Source organism: Pelodiscus sinensis, chromosome 9 (genome assembly GCF_049634645.1).
Source record: "Pelodiscus sinensis isolate JC-2024 chromosome 9, ASM4963464v1, whole genome shotgun sequence".
NCBI classification, from domain to species: Eukaryota; Metazoa; Chordata; order Testudines; family Trionychidae; genus Pelodiscus; species Pelodiscus sinensis.
The window spans coordinates 16468441-16494047 of NC_134719.1; the positions used below are offsets into that span (position 1 = coordinate 16468441).

The 25607-nt window shown below is 40.9% G+C and overlaps 2 protein-coding genes across 4 annotated transcripts in view; one reads left to right on the forward strand and one right to left on the reverse strand.

The window, feature by feature from the left end:
- KANK4 (KN motif and ankyrin repeat domains 4) overlaps nucleotides 1–5537 on the reverse strand; it is a 111023-nt gene extending 105486 nt beyond the window's left edge. Inside the window, exons 1-2 of one of the 2 annotated variants that reach the window (XM_075936143.1) lie at nucleotides 5395–5532; nucleotides 4950–5016 (exon numbers count right to left, since the gene is read on the reverse strand). The gene's annotated coding sequence lies outside the window, so the exon portion shown is untranslated. Of the gene's footprint in view, nucleotides 1–4949; nucleotides 5017–5394 lie in introns of both variants that reach the window. The other variant, XM_075936144.1, reaches the window with a different exon arrangement.
- A 728-nt stretch (nucleotides 5538–6265) lies between these two features.
- Nucleotides 6266–25162, forward strand: USP1 (ubiquitin specific peptidase 1). 2 transcript variants are annotated; one of them, XM_006126766.4, is made up of 9 exons: nucleotides 6266–6419; nucleotides 7164–7401; nucleotides 10843–10966; nucleotides 13359–13466; nucleotides 14043–14203; nucleotides 15998–16704; nucleotides 17552–17722; nucleotides 20214–20415; nucleotides 23616–25162. In XM_006126766.4, the coding sequence occupies exons 2-9, from the start codon at nucleotides 7232–7234 to the stop codon at nucleotides 24343–24345; spliced, it is 2373 nt and encodes a 790-aa protein (XP_006126828.2). In that variant the 5' UTR covers nucleotides 6266–6419; nucleotides 7164–7231; the 3' UTR covers nucleotides 24346–25162. The 2 variants fall into 2 exon arrangements, with proteins under 2 accessions (XP_006126828.2, XP_006126829.2); XM_006126767.4 differs by lacking the exon at nucleotides 7164–7401 and having other exon boundaries at nucleotides 6276–6419.
- Nucleotides 25163–25607: the final 445 nt, after the last annotated feature.

A 25607-nucleotide genomic window follows, 5' to 3' on the forward strand; every position in this document is an offset into this window, starting at 1 on the left:
CAGAGCCAGATGAATCTGTGAGATATGGAAGCTATCTTAAGAATAACCGCCCCCCCATAATTCATATCAAGTGAAGTCACAAGTGAAATATTGAGGCTTTCATCATAAATGGAATGATTCCATGTTCCACAGATGTTCACTTTGTCTTATGTCTGTGTGACAGGAGATTTAAAATAATGTTTCATTCTTTTCTATTAAAATATGATAGTTCTGTCACTTCAGGTTGAGTAGAGCTATTTGTGTGAATCGAGAACATATCTTGCTGAATCATAGGGGACCTTCTCTAATCTGTTTTGCCTTGTTCCCAGAAAGTAAAAACATATATTCCCTATCTCCTCATTAGTTTGATATTTGGTCAAAGATTTTTCTTTAACAATGGAAAGATACGATTAACCTGGGAAGGAAAGTTTGCTTTACATGGAAACTAAAATGTGGTTGGTTGAAACAGCTTTCTGAGGCTACGGCTACATGACCTTTTTTTGCGGAAGAAGATATGCAAATAGCATGCTTATTTGCATATTTTCTGATTCTTTTTGCGGAAGAGGTTTTGCAGATAAAAAGTCCCATGTAGACGGGGCCATTTGTCAGAAAAAAAAACCCTTTTGCACAAGATCCTCTAAATCTCAATTTTAGATGCATTGGCTTTAAACCCTCATCAAATATGAGGCTTTATCTACACACAGAAATTTGCTGCTATGGGTATGCCAGTAGAGATGTACTAGGCAAATCTCCCTAGTGAAGACACTGTTCATTGTGGCAGAAACACTTCCCTAAACAAAAACAAGCTATGCTGCAAAAGGACTTTCCATCTCTATAACTGTATCTACAGTAGGGCTTCTGTCACCATAGCTAAGTAGGTTAGGGGCAGGGCTGGATTAAGGGGGGGGACTAGCCGGGCAGGTGTTAAGGGCACCAACCTATGGGGGGGGGCGCCTGATGGCAGCTGTAAGGGGCGCAACGCGCCCAGCCGTGCGACGCCCCTTAGACCTGCCATCAGGTGCCGCATGCCTGATTACAGCTGTAAGGTGCGCAGCACGCCAGAGGGCGGGGCCGCGCATGTACTGTGCACCCGGGGTGGAGCTGCACATGCGTTGTGCGCCTGCTGCCAGGGGCGCATGAATGGATCGAGCCGGCCCTGGTTAGCGGTGTGATTTTTTCCCCCACTATGAAAAGTATGCCAGTAAAATTTTCTACTGCTGTTGGGAATAATTCTTGGACACACTGGCTGAGTCTAGACTGGCAAGTTTTTCCGCAAAAGTAGACGCTTTTGCAGAAAATCTTGCCAGCTGTCTACACTGGTTGCTTTGAATTTGCGCAAGAAAACTGACGATCTAATGTAAGATTGTCAGTGTTCTTCTGCAAATACAATGACTCTCCCATTCGGGAAAAAGCCCTCTTGCGCAAATGCTTTTGCACAAGAGGGCCAGTGTAGACAACTGAGAACAGTTTTGCGCAAAAAAGCCCCGATGGCGAAAATGGTGATCGGGGCTTTCTTGCGCAAAACCGCGTCTAGATTGGCACGGACGCTTTTCCGCAAAAAGTGCTTTTGTGCAAAAGCATCCGTGCCAATCTAGATGCTCTTTTCCACAAATGCTTTTAGCGGAAAAACTTTTCCGTTAAAAGCATTTGCGGAAAATCATGCCAGTCTAGACGTAGCCATTGGGTGCAGGTGAAAACAAGCAGAGGATTTATTGGTTCACACAGCTGGTGGAGTACTCATCAGGGTTTAACCCGGTGAGCACCAACTTAATCAAAACATACATTAGATTATATAGGTCGCAGATGGATGGAGGAGAAGTGATTTAATAGGTCTAGCAGCGGAAGTGAAATATGCACATAAGCCAATGGTCTACAACAGTTACACAGTATTTCTGCCCATTGCCAATTAAACATGTTATCACTAATACAGGTAGTTATTCCTAACAAGCTAAATAAGCCAACATAAACAAAGGCATGTTGATGGTCATTTTGTTGGCTGGAAATATAATGCGTCTCCTATGGGGGTGGTATTGCCTTGGGATCTTTGGGATCCAAGCTTATTTTCTAGGAACAAAGCAGACAATAAAAAACAATCCCGCGCAGTTGTTTGGTACATGCCTTATCAAAGTGAGGCCCTTTTGGAATGTGGTTGCCAGGGGAACCAGGGTCACAGTAACTGCTGTACTGTATGCTTCTCAGGCTTCGCCTGATACTTTCAGATTTTAGTTTGTCAGTTCTCAGCAAGATACCATGGGCTGCCTCAATTTACCCTACAACTGCCATGATTCCAGATAAGTAAAATGGTTTCAATGCAATTATTTTAATATGGTTAGTAAATTGGGTTGAGTTCTGACACTCATACCAGCCAGGGATAATGCATGGGTTAATCAAAGATGATCAAATCCCATTGAGCTACATGCAGCCATTACTCTGCTGGTCATCCTACTTGCATGGCATAGTATACAAATAGCATGTGACAGGAGACATGCCTGGATTTACATTAGATGTAATTTACACCTTAAGTAATTTGTGATGACTGTTTAATTTTGTAATTAAAATTAATTATATTCTCTTAAATTGAGATACCTACCCTACACTGAAAAGTGCCAAATGCACTATTTATACTTTAGGTATCAAGTATCAAAATGCAGAAAGGAATTATACTTAGGGATGTTAAAATGTATTTGTTTTGGTAAACGTGTGACCGCTGTTTGGTGTAGCAGCAATAAATAGTGTAAATAATTCAATATTTCCCCCATTCAAGAACTGACCAAACCTAGGTGTAATTAATTTGAGGTTAGCGTCATAATGAACTATTTATATGGGGTGGAGAAAGGAGTATTGTGGTACCTTACAAATTAACAGATTTATTAGGGCATAAGTTTTTGTGGGTAAAACCCACTTCATCAGATGAATAGGAGTAGGGATGTGAAAGACTACTCGTCTATCCAATAAGCAAATGCTTATTGGATAATTGAGTTGACTAGTTGCTTCCCCCCCTTGCTACCTCTATCAGAAAGAGGCATTCAGGGGAAGTGAGAGGAGGGGGTACTTCAAAGTAGCAGCGCTGCTGGGGCCAGAACCTGGGATCCACGCAGTGCTGCCACTTTGAAACACTGCATGCAGCTGCAGTGTCCCCAGGCTGCACACGGTGTTTCAATGTGGCAGCGCTGCGTGGAGCCCAGGATCAGCTAGGGACTCCCTGCTGACCCTGGGCTCCATGTGGAGCTCCCGCTTTGAAATGTCGCAAAGAACCTGACGCTGGGCTCCACACAGCATTTCAAAGTGGCAGCGCCGCACAGAGCTTGGGGTCAGCGGGGGAGTCCCCAGCTGATTCTGGGCTCCTTGCGGTGCTGCCGCTTTGAAATGACGTGGGGTTCCCTGCAGTCTTACACCCTAGGGCTGTTGCTACATTTCAAAGGCAGAGGCACCCTATCAACTAATTGGAATTTAACATCCCTAAATTGGAGTGAAAGTTACAGAAGCAGGGATATAAGGAAGAAGTTGCTTGTGTTAATAAAGCTAATCAACTGAGGATGGAAGTGGGTCATTCACAACTTTTTGTATGGAGATGTAAATATCCAGGGAGGGAAAATTGCCATTGTAATACGTTAACCAGTTGAGATCCTATTCAATCCTAAATTAATAGTGCTGAATTTACAAATGAATTCCAGTTCAACTCTCTCCCTTTGTAACAGGTTTTTTTAAATTCTATTGTAGAAGGAGGGCTACTTTCAAATCCATTACTGAATGTCCAGGGAGGGTAACGCGTTCCTCTGAAGGTTTATGTGTGTTCCATTCCTGATGTCTGATTTGTGTAAGAGACTGTCCATTGGTCCAATATCCATGACAGAAGGACAATGGTGGCACTTGATGGCATATATTGCATTAATAGATGCAGCACTTGGAGTGCCATTCATGTATCAAGACTCTCTGTAGGAATTGTGAAGAGCTTCCCCCCCCACACACACAAAAAGGTGAATTTTTTAAAACTTTTTTGTTCATCTTGCTAATATAATCCATCCTATTTAGATGAAGATAATAGCTTTTAAATCTAATACTTGTGTATTTTAACTACTCAGATAAAAGAAACAAAAGATAATTAAAATTTTGGCAGTTAGTGTCAAAGGATGAAGTACTTATGGGTGTTTTTTTCCTTTACACAAAACAGTAATAGGACCTGATATTTGATGTACATTTTCTTTTTACTGTTTTGTCTATATTAAATTTGATGTAACTTCTAGAATTACATAACATGAAAAATATTAAACAAACTTGATCCTGGATTAAGATAATTCAAAACTAGCCCTTTAACATTTTCTAACTATAAGACCTTGAATATAACTATTTTCTACTTGATTTTTAAGTTGTTTCTTTTTTCCTGAAAAAGTGACATGCAAAAGAAAAATGGGATTGTGTCTTTTTTTTTTTTTTGCTTTGATATGACAAAGTTTTGATTTTTTTTTCCTGCTTATTTTTTTCTTGAGCCTTAAAGGGATGCCAATTCTTACTTCCTTTTTGGTAGTGGACTTCTTGGATGACTCAGATGTGCATTAGAAACTTCCTCAGATAATAACTGAATAGACTGGAGTATTAAATCGAGTTTCCCAAGTGTTTTAAATAGGTATAGACAAAACAAACCCAACATTTTAAGAAGTCTGGATAACTGTCTTGTCAACTAATAAGGTTTAATTTCCTTTGGTCATGTCTACAAGGGAGTTAAAACCAAGTCAAACTCTATAATGCAACACTTTGCTGTGTAATAATGCCTTGTGTGGACACTTGTACATTCAGCAAAGGTCCTGGAGTATAGAATTGCACTTATTCTTGCAGAGTATTGTGCTAACCCACATTCCAGGACTTTCTCCATACTACATTTTGTAATGGTGTCCACATGGGACTTTGTTGTGCTGCAAAGTGATGTAGATTCCCACCTTGTCTTGCCCTGCTTTAACTCACATATGCAATACCTTGCTATCTCTCTGATAATCACACTAGTTTCTTCATTGTCCCGGGTCTGTCACGAAAGCTAGATTTCTAAAAGTAAAAACAAACAAAACTATTTTCAAAGAAAATCTCCACCACATTTTCAGGTCTGTTGCTGTTGACATAAGGAAGACGGAGGGGGGGAGGTACAAACCTGGAGGTACAAACATTTGCACGTCACTTTAAAAGAAAAAACAACAACTACTATTTGAATGTTGCTTTGGAAGAAGTGGGGTAATGCACGAGCCAGGGTCTGGATGAAATGCGGGGGGAAATATGAGGACTGCTTTCCACGTGCTGATTTGAGCCACGTTGTGGGCACCACCTAGCGGACGCCAGGAGGATTTTTCCTTCGCACACTCGTTCTGCCTTTTTCCCCCTCTACCACACGGCGCTTCCCGCCCAAAGGCACCCGCCTGCTCGAGTCACCTTGACTGGAGGGGGCCGCCTGCGCGCGTGCTGCTCTCCGTAAAGCCCAGCGCTGGGAGGCGAGTGCTGACGCAGGAGTCCCAGCTTCCCCTCCCCGCCCAGCTGGCTCTGGGGATAAAGCCTGAGCGCAGGGCCCAGCCCGCTACGGTACCCAACGTGCGCGCTGAGGCGGGGGCCGGCCTCGTGATTTTTTTTTTGGGGGGGGGCAAGGAAGTGCGGTGGAGCTGCGCCAGAGTCGCTTAGTTCAAGCCGCTGCTTTGCAACGGTCGCCCGCCAACGAGCGGCCTGGCTGGCGGCAGTGCTCAGACTGGGGGGAACTGCCCACTGGACTAACGGGGTCTCCGCCTGCCCCCTGTACGCCAATCCTCGCTGCCTTCCTGAGAGCCGTTAACCCCCCCCCCCGACCATTTGAACCGCATCGTAGGACGCCGCAGCTCGCGCAAGACGCTGATTGGATGATCTGCTCGCGCCCTTATTGGTGTTGGGGGGGGGGGTTACACCGCGTGTCAGGACCTAGTCACTTTCCTTGGAAAGGGAGGGGTGCGGGCAGAAGCATAGGATGGTTTAACCCGTCCCATATCCCCCTTCTCAGGCTCGAGCCCTCTGACCAGGCCTCTACCGTTACACGCGCGCGCCCCGCCAGGACCCCGCGGGCTGGCCGTAATAATGCCTGAATCTAGGATTCAGAGAGTTGCCTCGGGGTTCCTAGTGCGCCCCGTAATCTGGCCCAACGCGCCTACCAGGTTTTTTTGTGAGGGGAAGAAGCGATATTGGCCGATGCTGCCCTTTCGGGCCTGAGGGTCTTAGTGGGATTTCTGTGCTGGCGTTTGCTCCTGGAGGCCGCACACGCCCTGGCGCGAGGGGGCGGGTGTCGGGTCCTGACGCTGGGGAAAACCCGCCAACTTTCCCGTTGTGGGGAGCACGGAACTGGGGCGCCCTGTAGTCACCATAGCAACCAGGGAGGGTGGTTCGGGGAGAGCGTGCCCCCTCCCGGCGGCACTCGGAGCCAAGCGAAGATGTAGCGGGTGAGGAGACGCGGCGCTGGCCGGGACCCTTTCCCCCCAGGAGTCAGGGGACTTACCCCATCCCTTGCGGGTCGGGGGTGCGGAGCGGGAAGCTGGGGGAAGGCGCCCCCCTCGCACTGTGGGGCCGGTGGAGTTTTGGGGCTTTCTCTTCCCGCTTCAACATGTGGTTCGGGAGCCGGTAATTGTTTCCCGCTCTAGCGGCTCTTACGGATCCCGGGGGGACGACACACGTACTATGGGGGGAGGCTCGAGAGAATGGCTGGCGTAAAGGGCTTAGTCTGGAAGTCTTACTAACTGGGTGCGCCCTGGGCCCTGTGGGAACCAAGTGGTGCCGGGCAGCGGGCGCCTTCCCGCCTCTGGGCCAAACCCGCAGGCGGGGTTAATGATCGCAGGAGATGCTATGGCTGGGCGGGCTTCCCCGGGACTAAACTTCAGCAGTCCTCGCTCCGGGGTGGGTCCGGCCAGCCCGTTCATTGATTGCTTGGCTTCTCTGCTGGAACTACCAGGGTAGCCTGTGTCTGCTGTGAGGCGGGCACGGGCTGCAGCCCCTTTCGGACAGGTGTCTGGACACAGCCAGGAGAAACTTCCTGGTTTTGGTCACTGCCTGTCCCCCGCTATCTAATGGTGAAGGTGAAACGGCTCTTGCCCACTCCTGTCTGAGCTGCTAGAAAGTACTGTCAGGAAGTTGTGTTGCATGTACGGCTGCATCCCATAGTAAAAGTAAATGTAACATCTATTTGACAGGTGTAACTGCTGATTGCAGCTTTCTGATCTTATTCCCCATCCCCATTATTATTTGTGAGGAGAAAAAAATGCCAGGTGTATTACCGACTGACACGGCTGGGCTTTTGAGAGGTAGCCCGTCAAAGAAAAACAGGCTTTCCCTGAAGCTTTTTCAAAAAAAGGAAACTAAAAGAGCACTGGATTTTACAGATTCACAAGAAAATGAACAAAAGAGTTCAGAGTACAGAGGCTCAGAAATGTATGTAAGAGTTTCAGTTTAAGATTTTTTGATTATAACATAGCATTCTAATGAGTATTTTTATGTTGTACCCAAAATGGACACATGCGATTTAAAATCGTTTTAATAAATGGATGTCTTATCAACTTGACTACTGAAAACTTAACTATTCTGTTTGCTGCACTGCTCCAACAGAGAATAAATTTCACAAATTAAAGACATAATCTTGCCTGTACAGTGTATTAACATCCATCATAAGCGTTAACTCAATCACTTCATTTTCTTAAATTAGGTTTCAAATAACAGTTATTTGAAAAAGCACAGCGGAGTGGGAGGGGACCCAGTGCAAGCTGGGACAGTTGATTCCTGGCTCATGCAGGGTCCTCCCTGCTGATTCAGCCTTTTAAATGTTGAAGTGCAGCGGGTACCTGGCCTGAGCTGAAATCAGCTGTCTTGTGCCAGGTCCCCCCTTCTGCGCACCAGCCTTTTAAAGGTATTAAGATCCAGTAGGCTCTTAATACATGTAAAAGGTAGAGGTGCAGTGTCTGGGACTGGGTATGAGCCAGGAATGAGCTGATTCCAGGCTCACACCTGGTCCCTGCTTCCTCCCCTGCCCTCCACGGAGACAGTGCTGGGAGGAATCGGCTTTTAAGTTGGTTCCCCCCAGCACTGGCTCCTGCTCCTCTCCTTTGGTGCCTCTGATAGGGTACGTCTAGACTGGTGGGTTTTTCTGGGATCCCGGAAAAACTCCACCACGTGCAGGAAATGAATTTGCTCTTTGTTCTTCCGCAAAAAAAGAAAAAGCGAAACACGCTTTTTCAGGGAGACCTGCATACTTTGTTCTATGAGGAATAAGGACTCCGCTGAAAGAGGAGGCTTTTCTGCCATCTGGCCTGTTCTAGATGGCCATTTTCTGTCATTTGGCCCAGAAAAGCAATCAGAAAAAGCGCCGCAAATTGCGAAGCACAATTTGCATAGCTTTTTCTGATAAGAGTATAGTCTAGACCTAGCCATAGAGGCGGTGGGAGGGGGAGAAACGACTAATTGAGGGACTAGTCAACTATCCAATAAGCTTTTGCTTATTGGATACTTGACTTAGTTGGTTACATCCCTACTTACTACAGCAATACAGTGTGTTACTAGTCTAATGTTTCTAAACTAACTTTTGGTTGCTTCTCTATATAATGGACTGGATATTTCCAGTTGGTTGGTGTGCAGAAATTTCTGTAATGATACTCTCTTGGTGATGGGAGGGAGCAGGTTAGAATGAAAAGTATATGCTGGTATTAGTTCTGCAGTAACTATAAGACTATAACTCAAACATTATAGAAAATCATTACGGTTCTTTTTCATATTGCTTTGAAAGACTTCAGAAAAAACTAACTGACCATGTGTAGCACATGGACAGGGCCCAACCAAATTCACGGTTCATTTTTCTCAATTTCAGTTATAGGATTTTAAGTTATATACAATTTTTCATAATTTGTTATTTAAATTGGAAATTTCATGGTATTGTAATAGTAGGAGTTCTGAGGCTGTAGAGAAGGGTGTGTAGGTTTTGTAAAGTTATTTATTTATAGAAGGGTCATGGTACTGCTTGTGAAATCTGGATAGCAGGGGTCTCAAACTCCTGCAGCCAGGGGACTGCAGATGGGTAAGGGACTGTTGCTACCGCCCTGCATCAGGCCCTCTCAGTAATTCCTAATGCTGCATCCCTCAGGACGGGGTGCAAGCAAGAGAGAGGGTGGGGTGATGGCAGGAAGGGACAGAGCTTGGGGGATGGGAAAGGACAGTCCTTCCACCCAGCAGGACTCGTGGGCCAGATTCCTGCTCCAGTTGGGGATGGCCTGTGGACCAGGAGTTTGAGACTTCTGCTGTATCATCTCACACCACCAAATTTCATGGGAGTAACAACATTTTATAGTCTAGGATGAATTTTTCACGGTCATGAATTTGGTAGGGCCATCCACATGAGTCTTGTACTATTCCTAGAACAGTCCTGCAGCACCTTAGAGACTAACAAAAAAATGTAGATGGGATCATGAGCTTTTGTGGGCACAACTCACGTGAAGTACCAGAGCTGCTGCGGCAGGAGGGGGTGGGGCCGGCTTAAAAGTTTCCCTCAGCACCATCTCTGCGATGCTGCCTGCCATGCCACCCCAACCACTGTTGCCTCTTGGAGAGGCAGCATGGCAGGGGAGGCTGCCTGCTCGGACTCCCTGCGGACAGGGGCTGCTTGACCTGGTCTGAGCTGGGACTGAACAATCCTGGCTCAATCCCAGCTCATGTCATAAAATTCAGGTGCGCAGAGGTGCAGTGGGGGTAGTTCCTGGATCTGGCGGGAGCTGGGATTGAGTCAGGATTGCTCAGTTCCAGCTCTTGTTGAGTCTGGTACCTACCCCTGCTGCGCCTCTTAGTTTAAATGCAGAAGAAGCCAGGCTGCTTGAGGCCTGGCTCTTAGCACATTTAAACTGCACAGCTGCAGCAGTGGTAGCTCCTGGACCCAGCCCGAGCCGGGCCTGAGGAAGTCTTCCCTTATCAACTAATAATATAGTTGATAAAACTTTTATCGACTACACGATTAGTTTATTACCTGCCTTTTAATTCCTTAATATGCATGCAGTATTCAAAATGTGGGCATACCAGGGATTATATGATTCCTAACATTGTTTGGTTTTTTGACTGCTGCTACATATTGATGTTTTCAGAGAATTATCCACAATGACTCCAAGATCTGAGCGGTAATATCTAATTTAGTCCCCCTCATTTTGTAAATATAGCTGAAATTATGTTTTCCAATATGCATTAATTTGCATTTATCAACATTAAAATTCATCTACCATTTTGTTGCCCAGTCACCTAGTTTTGTGAGCTCCTTTTGAAGTTGTTCAGTCTGCTTTGGACTTAACTATCTTGAGTAATTTTGTATCCTCTGCAAGTTTTGCCACTTCACTGTTTACCCCTTTCTCCAGATCACTTATGAATATGTGGAACATGATTGGTCCCAGTACAGACACTTGCGGGACACCACTAATTACAACCCATCCATGAGAGGACCTTTTCTCTTAGACCATGACAGCATACTTTGCTTAAGAGCCTTTGATGAGGTACCTTGTCAAAGGCACTCTGGAAATCTAAGTACATTATATCGGCTCGATCCCCCTTATCTACATGCTTGGTGACTCAAAGAATTCTAGTGATTTCCCTATACAGAAACCTTGTTGACTTTTCCCCCAACAAATTATGTTCATCTATGTGTCTTGACAGTTCTATGACCTGTTCACACCTAAATTCCTACAAAACATGTATTAATACTTGGGCCTGGATTTTAAAAGGAAGTTAACAATGTGGAGGACAAACACTTCAAAACAACAAATTACTGTGTATGCATGTGTTAAGTGTTTTTTTTTTTTTTTTTTAAAGCCTTGCTGCCTATTACATACTCTCTTCTCTGTTTAATAGTGATCAGGTTGTTCCTGCAGCACAGCCTTCTTCACCCATTACTTGTGAGAAAAAAGACAACATGCTGCCTTTTGTAGGCTTGAACAATCTTGGCAATACTTGTTACCTGAACAGCATTCTTCAGGTAAATTCATATTTTGGGGATTGGAAATATTTGCATTGTCGGTATTAATCATTTTATACAAGCATTTTAGACTCCTAGTTTGACACAGTTTTCATATGGGATAAAATTGGGATCAAAGGGAGATACTGTACATTCAAGGCAGCCAGTGGTGTACATATATATTTAGTCCTGCTCGCTTGTAGGAGTAATTTTTATAAAAAGAAATTACTGTATTGCCTTAAAGGTTTGCTCCTAAGATTGAGCATGAGTTGACCATACCACTTTCCTCCTTTTGTATTGTGCAAAATTAGCTGCATGAGTGGAAACAGAATTTGATGGTGTAAATCCCTTTGTATTCTGCAGAGGAAAGCAAATTGCCTTTAATAAAGAAGAGTTCCAGCCAATTCTAGTAGTTGGAATTTTCTACGGGATGCTCTCGAGCAATTGAAACTCAAAGTAGGAATGTAAAATCCCGGTTTATTAGTTAATTGGTTAAATATTTTAAACCCCTCCTCTTCCCTCACTTCCCCCTTCCTGGGGCTACTCTAGCCAGGCTGGAGGGCCCCTGCCTCCACAGAGCTAGAACATCCCCTTGCCTATGGTGCAAGCTGCTTCAGCCCACTGGTTAGCCATTCACATCCCTACTACAAAGTGTGGTAAAGTGTACTGTTTATTTTTTCCAAGTGATGAACAGTAAATTAACAGTTCCATTTTCAGTCATTCATGTTAATTAACTTATCTTTTAATCACTTGGGTGGGATTTTCAAATACCCAAGGGAATCAGTTGCCCATTACATTTTGAAGCTTTAAAGTCACTGGGAGTTGGACATCTGATTCCTTTTGGCATTTTAAGTATTATGAGTAAGTTTTACTTTTGAACTTCCTGACTATTTATATAATTTTCCACAACGGCTGTGCATTCCTGAATATCAATAGTATTTATTCTCACTACACTATAAAATGAGTGTAGAGCAGCAAGGAGAAGCTTATCTTTTAAAGGATGGTCTCATGGTTAAATTATTGGACTTAAATTTGGGAGTTAAGGATCCCTGATCTGCAACAGACTTACAGTGGATGTTGGATTGACACCTATTTTTTTCTGCCTCAATTCCTTACTTGTAAAGTGAAGATAAATAATTATAGGGAATTTAGACAGATAAGATCATTAATGTTTGCGATATTATGATACTTATGACTCCACTTCCTCGGATTCCACTGTGATTAGAACCACTAAGTTCCTAAATGGAACTTCTTTACTTGTGTTCTTAAGGTTTTTTTTTTTTTAACATCAATATTACATTTTATTGTTTTTAAATTGTACTTTACCTATGTTTGCACAACCTGGGATATGGAAGTTTCTGCTTCCTTGTATTAGGGATGTGAAAGGTTAACTGGTAAGCATCATCCTAAATAGGTAATGCTTGCTTACAGGTTCTGGTTAACCATAGGGGCTGGAGCAGTTCCCTGCTAGGGATATAAGCAACTTGTTGACTACCCGATAAACTATCAGGTAGTTGAGTAGGAACTCAACTAGTCGCTTCCCCCCTTGCTGCCTTTACCAGAAAGAGGCAGCAAGAGCCACCCCCATCACCATCTCCATGTGGATAGCGGGGAAATGGTGGGAGCAGGGATTAAAATAGTTTTGCTCTGGTCCCAATGTTGCTCCTCTCTCTTTGGAATGTACAAGGGCCGCCTGCCACTCTTGTACATTTCAAAGGAAGAGTCACAGAGGGGAACCCGTGCCAGCAGGGATTGCTTTGCTTCCTGTTGGCACAGGTTCCCGCTGCCTCTCTCCCTTTGAAATATAGAAGTCTCAGGTGGCTCTTGTACATTTCAAAGAGAGAGGCACGGTAGGATAGCAAGTGCCCCCCTTATCGATTAATTGAGTAAGTGGAAATTCCATCGACGACTCAATTAGCTGATTAATCCAAATTTAACATCCCTACTCCCCACACACCTTGGATAGGAGGCTGGCCATCTCAAGCAGGGGCTGTCGTGGCTAGCCCAGCCCAGCCGCAGGTTACATACTGGCTCAGATCCTGGAGAGCTGGCTACAGAGCCCGCAGCAAAGCCTCCCCAAGGAGCAGAGGTGGCAGCCGGCTCTGCTCCCAGGAAAGAGACTTCCCTGCTGCAGAGAAGCTGCTTCCCTGGGAACTGGGCTGGCAGCTCTGTTCCTGGTGAGACTGCTGTTGGCTCTGCACAACACATGTAACCTGTAAGATAGATTTTGAGCAGTTACCTTTTTAACCAACCTTTTACATCTCTACTTCGGGTTCTGTGCAACAATCTGGGAGATGCAGAAGCAGAACTTGGCCTGTGCGAATGGCCTGTTAATGTTGGTTTTATTTTGGTTTCATATACAACTTTTGCACACTTTTTAATTTTTGTTCTTGTTTTATACTGCTACTGATAGGTGTTATATTTTTGCCCTGGCTTTAAAACTGGAGTGAAACACTTATTTAACATTATTTCAAAGAAGAGAGAAATGTTTAAGGATGAAGGAGAACAGAAGTCAGACAAGGTAAATTTTATTTGTATCATTTAATCTTTGTTTAGCTGTAATTATGCAAGTTAAGTAAATTAAATTATCATATTTTGGGATAGGTAGTGGACATAGTAAAGAGGATTCTTTAATTTCCTGCTGAAGAAAATTTACCATTTATTATAGTAGTATAATTTTTTTATTCATTTACAGCTTTTTAACAGTGTCCTTCAAAGTTATTTCTGGAAGGTTTATAAGCAGTTGTGTTGCTTTCTAGAAAATCATGATGAAATACAATCACTGTAATGTGGAATTTATTTTTCAAGTGGATGGAAAACAAAGCAGTTCTTAGAAAAGAAAAGATGTAGTTATTTTGGGGACAGACTATTTGGTGGAATCTGTTTGTCTTTTGTATTCACTTCTTGCAGGCAAAGAAACAATAGGTTTAATGTTTTAAGAATCACCTGCCTCCATGCTTTTAACTGGCAAAAATGTTGGCAATGACTGACAGAAAAGGGATAAAGGAGGCAGGAGAGTAGGGGGAAAAAACCCAACCTTGAACAGTTGTATTCAGAGGCAAAAGCTCAACTATTTTCTTTTCTTTTATAATTACAGGGAGGTTGTAAAGAAGATCCTTTGGCAAGTTATGAATTAATCTGCAGTTTGCACTCCTTGATTCTTTCAGTGGAACAACTTCAGGCCAGCTTTCTATTAAATCCAGAAAAATATACAGATGAACTTGCTACTCAGCCAAGAAGGCTACTAAACACACTTAGGTATAAATAATCTTAAATGATGTCAGAATTTTCACTAAAATTTGAGCTGATTTATAGTTAGTGTATTACAATCTTTAATTTGATATGCCAGTATAGGAAATGTGTGCTTTGTTTTTCACATTCCATTCAGGAGATTGCATTAGTTCTGCTGCTCAGAAAAAAATCTAGTAGCAACGTATTGAAAGTGATGAAATCCTAGTAAATTTTAGTGTGGAAAGTTGGTGCAAGATAAAACTTGTCCATCTTCTGTTTCAGTTATCTCAAAGATTAAAATTAAGATTATAGGCCTTGATCCTGTAAGTTTCTGAGTATTTGGCCTAGAGATGTAAAATCTTGTTTAATTGGTTAACTGGTTAAACATATATTGTTTAACTGCCGGAACAGCCCTTGCCTGTGGGATGCCTGGGCCTGCCAGGGACAGAGGCTGTTCCAATTAATCTTCACTGGTAAGTCTGACCTGTAAGATTAAATGTTCACATCCCTACTTTGGCCCAAACGCTTTGCTGGATTTAAATACACTTTATGTCACTGGGTCTACATAGTTGCTTTAATTTAAGCATGGACTTAGGTGCTTTGCTGTACAAGGGCTTGAGTGCTCAGCTTATTGCAGAATTCAGCCTGCAGAATGGCCATTTGCCACTAGTTTCCTTTCCATTGCTACTTGTAGTACATGTACCTTCTCTTCAGACCTGGAAAGCTTTTTTTTTTTTATTAAAATAATCCAAATATATTACACTTAGTCTACGGTGTTGTACATTTAATTTTTTATTTTTAATCCAATGCCGATGTGATTCTTAAAACTGTTCTCTTCTTTTTGTCAGTTGTAGGCCTTAAATAATTGAGGTAAACTGGTGATATTTATTTAAATACACCTTGATAGTGTGGGATCATCCTATCATAGAAAGGTAGTCTCTAGCTCAGCGATGGGCAACCAACGCTAATGAATGGGCTGCATGAGTGGCCCTCCATCTCAGTGGGCTGCAGGAATGAAATCAGTTGTGCACTAAACATGACCCCACTTATTAACATATATTAATACATGGCATGCTAACTATTTCATAACCAAAATGCTTTAATGGAACTGTCAACAAAAAATAGTTACACCTACTTTACAATGTCAAATCCCTGCCTCCTCTTCCAAGCACATCCCATCCCTACTCCTCTCTCTCTCAACACTTCAAGGATGCCATGAATTGGCTGATTCATGCCCTGTCCCCAGTCTTCCCCCTGCCTCGTAGAGCTTGAATGCTGCTAATCAGCTGATCTGCAGCATTCAAGCTCTGTGAGGGAAGCAGTGGAGCAGGGACAGGGTGCAAGTCAGATTTATCACAGCACTCTGGAAGTGCTGAGGGGGAGGGGTAAATAGGTGTGGGACCCCTAGTGTACAAGAGATGTAGGGGGTTGCATGTGGAATCACAATGGGCCGCATGCAGGGACAGAAGTTACCCAAGGATTTAGAACATGTGAGTTTTAATGTCAGACTGCCTCCAACCTGATGTATGTCAAATCAGTTAACTTTTCTTTGGCCTCAACTTTCTCATCTGTAAAATAGCCAAAAACATTTAGTGCATGTGGGTATTTATATAGTTTTTCAGTTGATAACATGAAAGTTCTCAAATCCATCCTCTGACTCTTCTTGTGCATTCACCCCATCTGTGGGTTTTATCATTGGCAGACATATTTTAAAAATATACAATCTGATGCAGATTTTTTGTACACACTAATTGTCCACATGAGAGAGGCTCTATATGAATAATTTCAAAAAAATTTAATACTTCCCTTTTTTCTTTATAGAGAACTTAACCCTATGTATGAAGGATATCTGCAACATGATGCCCAGGAAGTATTGCAGTGTATCCTAGGTAACATCCAGGAAACATGTCAGGTATTGAAGAAGGAAGAATTGAAAAATATGCCTGTGGAAGAGCCTGTAGCTCACTTGAAGGAGAAGTCTAATCAAAATACGGAAAACAATGGCATTAACAGTCCTGAAGAAGATGACCATGCAACAAGCAATCGCACTGCAGAGGAATCTGAAGACAAACCATCCAAAGGAAATGGGAAAAGGAAAAGTGATGCTGAGAGTGGGAATGCAAAGAAAAAATCTAAAGTATCTAAGGAGCAAAATGCAGCAGAGGAAAATCAGAGACAGACCAGGTCAAAGAGGAAAGCAACGGCAGAGAAACTAGAGAATCATACAGATGTGATTGCTAAGTATTCTGTTGAAAATGATAGTGCAAAGCCTACGCAGAAGAAATCACGACTTAGACTAAACTGGTTTAAATCTTCAGGCAAACAACCCAGCATTCTATCTAAATTCTGTAGTGTGGGAAAGTTAACAACAAATTTGGGAACCAAAGAGCAAATGAAAGAAACTGATGATTATGAGATCGAAGCAGCATCTGTAAAGTGTGAAAATGGTAATATAAAAGATTATTGTGAACCTGCATCCTCTGTGGAAAGTGTTGGTGAAAAAGGTATTGAAGAATCACTACAAGGAGGTTAGTAACAAAAAAAAACCCTGCAGGCTTAATGTAAATACAGTAGGAATAGGAAATTAATACATTTAAGTGCTCAAATACCATAGTGAAGGGCCATATGAATACAAGACTAACTTCAGGGTTTGAAGTCTGTTTTTCCTGAAATGGAAAATTTCTATACGCAGTGTAATCCTAGATATAGAAATACCTGACACACACGTGTCTGATGTATACATTTTGTTTACATTGACTCTCCACAGGCATGCTCTCCCCCCTCCGCCCCTTTCCCCTGCAGCTCTTCCCAGGGGCTGTGGTTTGCTATTCCCAGCCGGGGAGGAAGTATACCAGTGGACTGTCAACGTAAACAAAATGTCTTGTGACCCACCAGCAGATTACACTGATGGGCATATGCCAAAAGTTGACCGCTGTAGTGTAATGTAAAAAGGGTTAGAGGACTGCAAAATTTATACTATCTTCTCTTTTGCTAATTTAATAGAATGTTGGCTATGAACCTGAAAAGTCAACAAATATTCCTCGCAAGTGAATTATTTATCATATACAAAATCCATTAATGATACAAATTACCTAAAATGAGACATTTTCAGAATTTAGTCTTAAAATATAATTTGAATGTTCCAAGATCAAGATTTTTTCCCCCATGATTCAATAATTATCATGTGCTGGTTTTTATGGTCTGTTAAATATTTAATATAAATGAAGGGATTTTGAATATCTGAAACTGAGACCATGTCTGTTGTGCACAATTCCAGTTGAGGAAGAATAGTACCAATAGCTGTCCTTGATATGTCTGTTCAAGAATTCTTCTATATAATAACTACATATACATTTCTTATGTAATTTTCTCTAGATTCAGGGTTAGCTGATTTTGAATTAGTGGAGAAACTGTTCCAGGGTCAGTTAGTATTAAGGACACGATGTTTGGAGTGTGAATGCTTCACTGAGAGAAGAGAAGACTTCCAGGATATCAGTGTGCCAGTGCAAGAAGATGAACTTTCTAAAGTAGAAGAGAGTTCTGAAAGTAAGTAGTATTTCATTCATATTTGTATAGTTTTGGGGTTGGAGAGAGATGTGCCATTAGTGTTTATAAAGGAATATTACTAGAAATTACTTGTGATCCAGACCATGTAAATTATCTTGTTACAGTTCTCTTTAGAATTAGGAATGTTAAGGATTAGGCCACAAATGCTTATTGGATAGTCAGTTGACCAGTTGATTCTCCCCCCGCCACCCCCGCTTGCTGCCTCTGATAGAGGCAGCGGAAGAGGGGGTACTTCAAAGTGGCAGTGCTGTACAACTGAGCTCGGGATCAGCTGTGCGGCGCTGCTGCTTTGCCACACAGCTGATCCCAGGCTCCAGCGTGGCATCATCCGTGGAACCTGCATTCAGCTAGGGAGGCCCCAGCTGACCCCAGCTCCATATGGCTTTTCAAATTGGCAGCGCAGCATGGAGCCCAAGATCAGTAGGGGACTCTTGAGTCCCATGCTGACCTTGTGCTCCATGCTGTGCTGCTGCTTTGAAATGCACAAGAGCCCCTGCTGGGAACTCTTGTCAGCTTTGAAATGTACACTGCAGGCAGCACGGAGTCAGCAGGACTTCGCATGCAGCTGGGGCCAGAGTGGGTAGTTCCCGCATTCCCAGGGCTCGCCGAGTGGCAGTTCTGAGCTCTGCGCATACGCAGATCGCTCCGCGATGGCTCTTCCGGGGTGTAATCTACTTGCCACGGGTGAATAGATTGCACTATTTGTCGAGCCCTGCGTATTCCTCCTTTTGAATTCCTCCTACTGGGGTTCTTGTATGTTTCAGAGGAGGAATGCGGAAGTGCCTATCGACTAGTCAAGTAGTCAATGGAAATTCCATCGACTGCTTGATTAGTCAATTAACCGTTACTTAACATCCTTATTTAGAATCGGAAATGAGACTTGATAATGTGGATCCAAAAAGCATTCAAGTTATCTTAAACTCACTCCTCACACAAGTACTTGCCATTTGAATGGACTCTTAACAGCTTAAAAGAGCACTTCCATCTTTTTATTTTGAGGTGTTTTTAAGAACTACATTAGGCACAAAAGATTTTTTTTTCAACTTGTTTTGTGCATCCAACTGAACTTAGTGTGTGTAGTCAGTTTTGGTTCCTGTATCACATTTGATCAGCTCAGTGATGAACTTGGAACTCCCCTTTATTCCTTTTTGAAAAAATCCTTATAAAGCAGCAACAGGAAAGGAGACAACCTCATAATTAACCCTTTATCAGCAGTATTTATCCTGATTTTTTTTTTAAATGTGCTCAAAAGCCTTTTTTTAAGTTTCCGTTTAAATAATTAAGTTGTTATTGTTCCTGTAGGGCAGGGGTGGGCAATACTTTGACCGGGGGGGGGGGGGCACTTCAGAAATTTTCGAAGTGGTCCTGAGCTGCGCTGGAAGGGGCAGAGCCTTGGGTGGAGTCAGGATGCTTCCCTACCCACAGACTGGGGGTGAGGAGAGCGTATGAAGTCTTTGCCCCCACCTGACCCCAAGAGACCGATCAGCTGTTCTGAACAGTGCCTGTGCCCTTGGCGTCAGGAGACTTTGCACACTTTCCTGTCCCCAGGTTCTGATTGGCCTGGAGGGTGGGGGAGCGGCGGAGCGTCCATGGGCCGGATAAGGCTCATGGAGGCCCTTTTGCAAACTCCTGCTATAGAATGTCACCATCATACTGTGCATTTTATATTTGTATATTTTATGTTAAATCATATTAGTGTTTCTTGTATAATATCTCTAAGGCTACTTCACAAGTATTGATTTATATTTGTTGTATGTGAATTTTCCAAAACTGATATACATGTATTAACACACTAAGGTTATTTCAAAGTTATAAACACTGGTTTTAAAAGTTTTTAAATTTAAGGTAATAAAGAAAAAAGGTTGTTTTAACTTCTCATGATGTAATGTGGGGGAGATTTTACTATTCTTCACTATTATGTTGGGTGGGGAAAGATGAAAATATTCACCTTGAACTAAAGTGAACTAAACCTAAAGCTAAGTAAGCATTTCTTTTTTAAACAAACCACTGCAGAAGTTGCCACTGAAGTTTTTATTTGCAAAACTGGGGGGGGGAGAGGGGGGAGCTGGTTTAAAGCTGTCAGTGCAAACCAGACATGAGGGGGAAGAACAACTTGCTGGTTATTTTTGGAAACCTACCTACTTGTCTTTTTTTAAATGGACCATATTTTGCTCTACATTATTTAGCTGGAGTTATGTTTCTTAAGCCAATTTCTGGCTTAGTATAGATCTGCCCTGAATTAATCTACATCCTGGGTGGTCTCTCACTTTCACAATTTCTGAAATTCAGTGAGCAGAAATGGTTTGCTTATATTGGTTTTCAGTCTATTTGGTACATATTTCATGTCCTTAACTTTTTAATATTAGTTTTCGCAATTGTCTTAATGTTTATACCTGTTTTTAAAATTATGGAATATATCTGAAATGAAAATAACTTTATCTGTAAATGTAATGATGCTTTCTCTTTGTAGTTTCTCCAGAGCCAAAAACTGAAATGAAGACCCTAAAATGGGCAATTTCACAGTTTGCATCTGTAGAGAGGATTGTGGGAGAGGATAAATATTTCTGTGAAAACTGCCGTCATTATACTGAAGCAGAACGCAGTCTTTTATTTGATAAAATGCCTGAAGTTATAACAATTCACTTGAAGTGTTTTGCTGCTAATGGTTTAGAGTGAGTATTGCAAATAAACTATATTAAGAAACAGTGCAGTTGGAAGAGAAGCATTGCCACAACATAGGCAAATGTTTAACTGAAAACTTGTTTGTAGACTGAATTTAACTTCGAAGAATCCCTTGAAAATAGAAGAAAACAATTTGAAGTTTATTATTTAGCTATTTAGCACAGGCTCTTCATACGTTAGTAAGCCACCAGAGTTTTCTTTGCTAGATTTTGCCATGTTTTGTAATGCACTTGTGAAAGCTGGGGAAAATATTCTTAACATCTCATGCCAAAATTGTTTTTTTGTGTTCCTAATGAAGCTTGAAATTATTATTATTATTATTATTATTATTATTTAAAGAATAACTTGTTTATTTGCTAATATCAACGATGTCTGTACATGCATGGGGGGTAAGTTAACTACTTCAGGAGAGAGAGTATAAAATTTTGATGATAAAGCATTGTCACTGCATGAGTAGTAGACAATTTAGAAAGAAAATACTGGAGATTAGCCTTCAGAGTTCAAAACATATTTTTAAAAGTGATACCAAATTTGGAACATAGTAATTTTGACTCTGCCTTTTAACTTATAAAAGTAACTAAATTAATTTAGTGGAGCATTTTAAAGTGCCATTTATGTCAGTATGATCCTTTAGTTATGTTGTTTTATTTTTGCTGAAAGAGTTATTACTGTGCCTAATTTCAATATCTACTTTTTTCTTTTAAATGTGTGAATGTGAATGAAAATATTCTAGCAAATAAAAATGGAGTAGTACAATAGCATTACGCATCCAGGAATTGGCTACAGCCTTTAATGCATTGTTTTGGGAGCAAGTAACAACAGCACTATTCAAATATCTGTAGAGATAACCTTATGATGACAGAAGGCCACATCTGAATAAATTTTCATTGTAGTGTAAAATGTATGAAGAAGGTTATTTGTTTGACCAAACCAATATCTAACCAGTATTAGAAAATATTACTATTTGAATTCACTTACGATTTTTCATGTTAAAACAACATATGAAGATTTGATCTCAGCACTTTGCTTCAGTGCCATCTTCCTACCTCTCAACATTGCACAGAATTAGAATTCAAGCTATTAAATGAAATTATCTAATTTTACTACTTCACTTAATAATTTAGGATGTTTCCTAGGCCTCATGCTTCAACCTCTGAATCAGAAGATATATTCTGTTCCAAAATCTACTGTTAACTTCTTGTGTGACCACCTTGAACAAGACACTTAATTTCTCAGGGCTATAATTAATCTATAAAATGGGGATTATACTTTCCTGCCAGGTGTATTTTGAAAATTAATGTTTATAAAGTGCTCTGGGAATTTTAAGGTGGAAGCTCCTAGGAGAAGCCTGATGCATGAATTGACATCTGAGTGGTGGTAGGATACACTATAAACTGTTCTAATAGCAATTCTGTGTACTTACATTTATAGCAAATAGGTGTCCGTCTGTGAAAACTCTTGAAAATGTGGTTATATGTTTTGTCTAGTAATCTTTTAAGCTTCTAAATATCGAATTTCTCCCAAGTGCCCAACAGTGCTATAGGAATCTTTAGCTTTCTGGAGCTGTAGAAATAAAAATCTGAGCACAAAATTAAAAAAACTAATTGATGCAATTAGCATAGAATTCTCAAGTCTTCTGCTGCACATCAGTTACTGCTTCTTTTTCAGTGAACTGAATTATACAATGTCTATCTTGCAGTCTTGTATATACTCTTACCGTGGAAAGAGGGAAGAAACCTATGCAAATTAATTCTAGGTGTCTCTTTTTGTAATTAATACAGCCTGTCTCTGACTTATGAACTGGTTACAGACCAAGCAATTGGTCGTAACTCGGTTTGTTCATAAGTCGGACCCCATTGAGTTACACGCAACCTCGCTGTTCGCAAGCGCGGATCGCGCTCATAATTCGGGGTCCACCATTTACAACAGCTTTGGTTGTAACTGCAAAGAGTCGTAAGTCGACTGTTCGCAACTCGGGCACCGGCTGTACTCTTGTTGAGTCAGATTTAATGAGAGATGGAAGAGTCCATACATTTCTGATTCTTCTGCAAGCAATTCAAAAATAAATTTTTTTTAGGGGGTTATGAGCTTATAGAATGCTTGAGGCTTTATCAATTTCCAGGTTACACAGTGATTTTTCAAATCTCATCTTTTTCTTCTGTCTGACCTTCAGATCCGCACTCAGAAATATTGACACTTCCAGACCAGTGATGCAGTTTTGAACTGAATCCAGTCTATTTTAAAGTTTTCTCCCATTTTCCCGTTGAATTATCTTGAATGTTTTCTGCAGAAGTATCTTTGTCTGCCATAAGGCAAAGCAATACAACAGGGAGATCAAACTAACTGGAATCAGGAATGCAGCTGAAACTGTCTAGAGAGTTTATTCAAAGATTCCAGTTTTTGTTTTCAGCATTTTAACTTGGAATAGCCATATATCTAAAAATGTCTTCAGAGATATTCTAAGAATTCTCTGGAGGAAGGTGAAGAACATAAAAAGAGTTAAAACAAAGGGATCCAGATGATACAAAGGAATCTATAATTTCAGGATCATTGTGAAACAGATTGCTCAAACATGACCACAAGTCTCTTCACAGTGATGCAAATGCCATTTGTATGCTGATAATTGTCAAAAAATAACGTAGGAGAAAAGGAAAACCTTCAGAAAGTATTGCTTAAAGCAACCAAAAGGGGAATTGGACTGTATTTTGCTGCTTTGATGTATGAGTAGATGAAATATGAGGAAATTCAGCTCCTTTCTCATGTGACTGGAAGGAAAAAATAAGACAACACGAGAAAAAGATGAGAAATTGAGAGAAGGTATTTTTAATCACCATTTTAAACTTTGGATTTTTTTTTGTTAATTTGAGTAACATTTTGGAGAGACGAAATCTTCATTAAATTCACCTTCACCTTTCCAGTTAAGTTGTGTGTATCATTCTTTGCATCCCCCAATAATTTTTCTAGCAATACTGGAGAAGACCAGAATTGACATTACCATTATTTCTAAGTTTTATAAAACAAGTAGAAAAGAGGTGGTTGTTTTTGTTTTTTAAATCCAGACTTTTTTTTAAAAAATATGTATATACATTGGAGTAGCACAAAAAAGCTATAAACCCCCTTTTAACAATTATTTGTAGATTACATAAGGAAGAATGTGAAATGATTTAACTTTGCCATTTTTCTTTCAAAGGTTTGATTGTTATGGTGGACTGTCAAAGATAAATACTCCCTTATTGACACCTCTTAAATTGTCATTAGAAGAATGGAGCACAAAGCCTACTAATGATACCTATGGATTATTTGCAGTTGTAATGCACAGTGGCATTACAATTAGCAGTGGACACTATACAGCCTCTGTCAAAATTACAGATCTGAACAGTTTAGAATTAGACAAGTGCAATTTCATCACTCATCAGATGTATGAAGTGATTAAGCCAGAACCATTGAATGAGGCAGAAGCAAGGGTTGTTGCAGAAGATTATGATGATGGTGAAGTCTCTTTTAGAGTCAATGGAAATGCACAATCAAGTAAAACTTTGAGCAAAAAGAATATAGAAGCTGTTGGACTTCTCGGAGGACAAAAAAGTAAGTCTGACTGCGACCTATACAACAACAAAGTAACTAACTCTGATAAGGTTAGTGTTAATACACTAACTGAAAATAGAAATTTTGAGTCTACTAGTACTAATGGGATCTTGGAGTTTGATAAAAGTACTGAAAATGGTGAAGCTTTCAGTGGACTAGAAAACAAAGCTCTGTATGTTTTACAAAGCTTGAAAGAGTATGAGGGAAAGTGGTTGCTTTTTGATGATTCTGAAGTGAAAGTTATAGAGGAAAAGGACTTTCTGAACACACTGTCCCCTTCGTCGTCATCTACATCAACTCCTTACCTTTTGTTTTATAAGAAAATTGTAGAGTGATATTGTATTTTGTAAATATTACAGATTTGCATACACCTGTTGATAGATATGATTTGCATCAAGAATACCTTGGTGTAACAGTTGTTTTTTGTCTTTTAAAGCTACTGGATGAGATTATTATAGATCTTACAATTCTGTGTAAATAGCACAATTTGAATTAAGAAATCATGTCATAGAACTTTTAACTCATACTATAACTTCTGTGCTGCAGACTAGTGATGTCACCTTCTAGGATACAAATTTGTATAGGTTCTTAAAAGTTGTCCAAAAATACTATAGCTGTTTTGAAATTACTAGTTCTGTCACAGTTGTCTCTTTTATCATTAGCTTTTAAAAAATTAAAGTTATTTGTATTCACATTCTGGAGTAAATCTATATTAACCTCTAATAAATTTTACTAGTTATGTATTTTTGTAACACTGGAAGCAATATTTCCTATCTAGCCTTTGGGGCATCCGTATAGAGCACAGAGTTCAGCTATAACTTATTGATGACTTCTGCTTCCCACAATATCTTAGCTGTGGTGGTCAAAGCACAAAAATAATCGGGGTCGTCTTTAACTCACTTAGTGCATTGGAAGGAATGGTACAGCATCTTAAGGTTGAACTCAATAGTGGATGTGAGGCATACTTTGTTGCAAGTAATAACTAATTTCTGCTCGTGAAGATTTGAATGAGCTAATCTGCATCTGTTTTGCATAGGTGTTAAGTGGACAAAGTGTAAATATGTGTGATATTGTAGGTATACCAGATGTAGTTGTGGGAGAAAGCAATGTATGCTTGTATGCAGTGTAATAAAAATATTTTGTACTTTAAAAGATCTCTAATTTGCATATCTGTTTGGGTGGATTATGAATTCAGGTGTAATCTTATTACCCTAACAGGTTAATTTATGTTGAATTCACTGAAAGATGGGAAAACTAAAGCATCTGACTGTGAGAGAGGGGTGGGGAGGGGATGTGTGTGTGCATATCTGTATGAAAAAGATAAAATGATACACATTAATTTGAAAATGATAGAACAGATTATGTGTCTTGGAGAGAGAGTAATGCCGGAGAAATGGAAACTCTCAACTGGTGGGGGAAGGTAAGGGGTATGACACAAACACACCCCACTTCTTTGAATTGTCCTGAAGAAAGAAATGTTAACAAGTTGCTTGGTCTGTTTTTTACAAGATAAGTGTATTGGACAAAATTTAAGCCCTTCTTATGTGACTAGCATTTCTGATCCATCTTTTCATTAAGACCTACAGTAATTCATGTG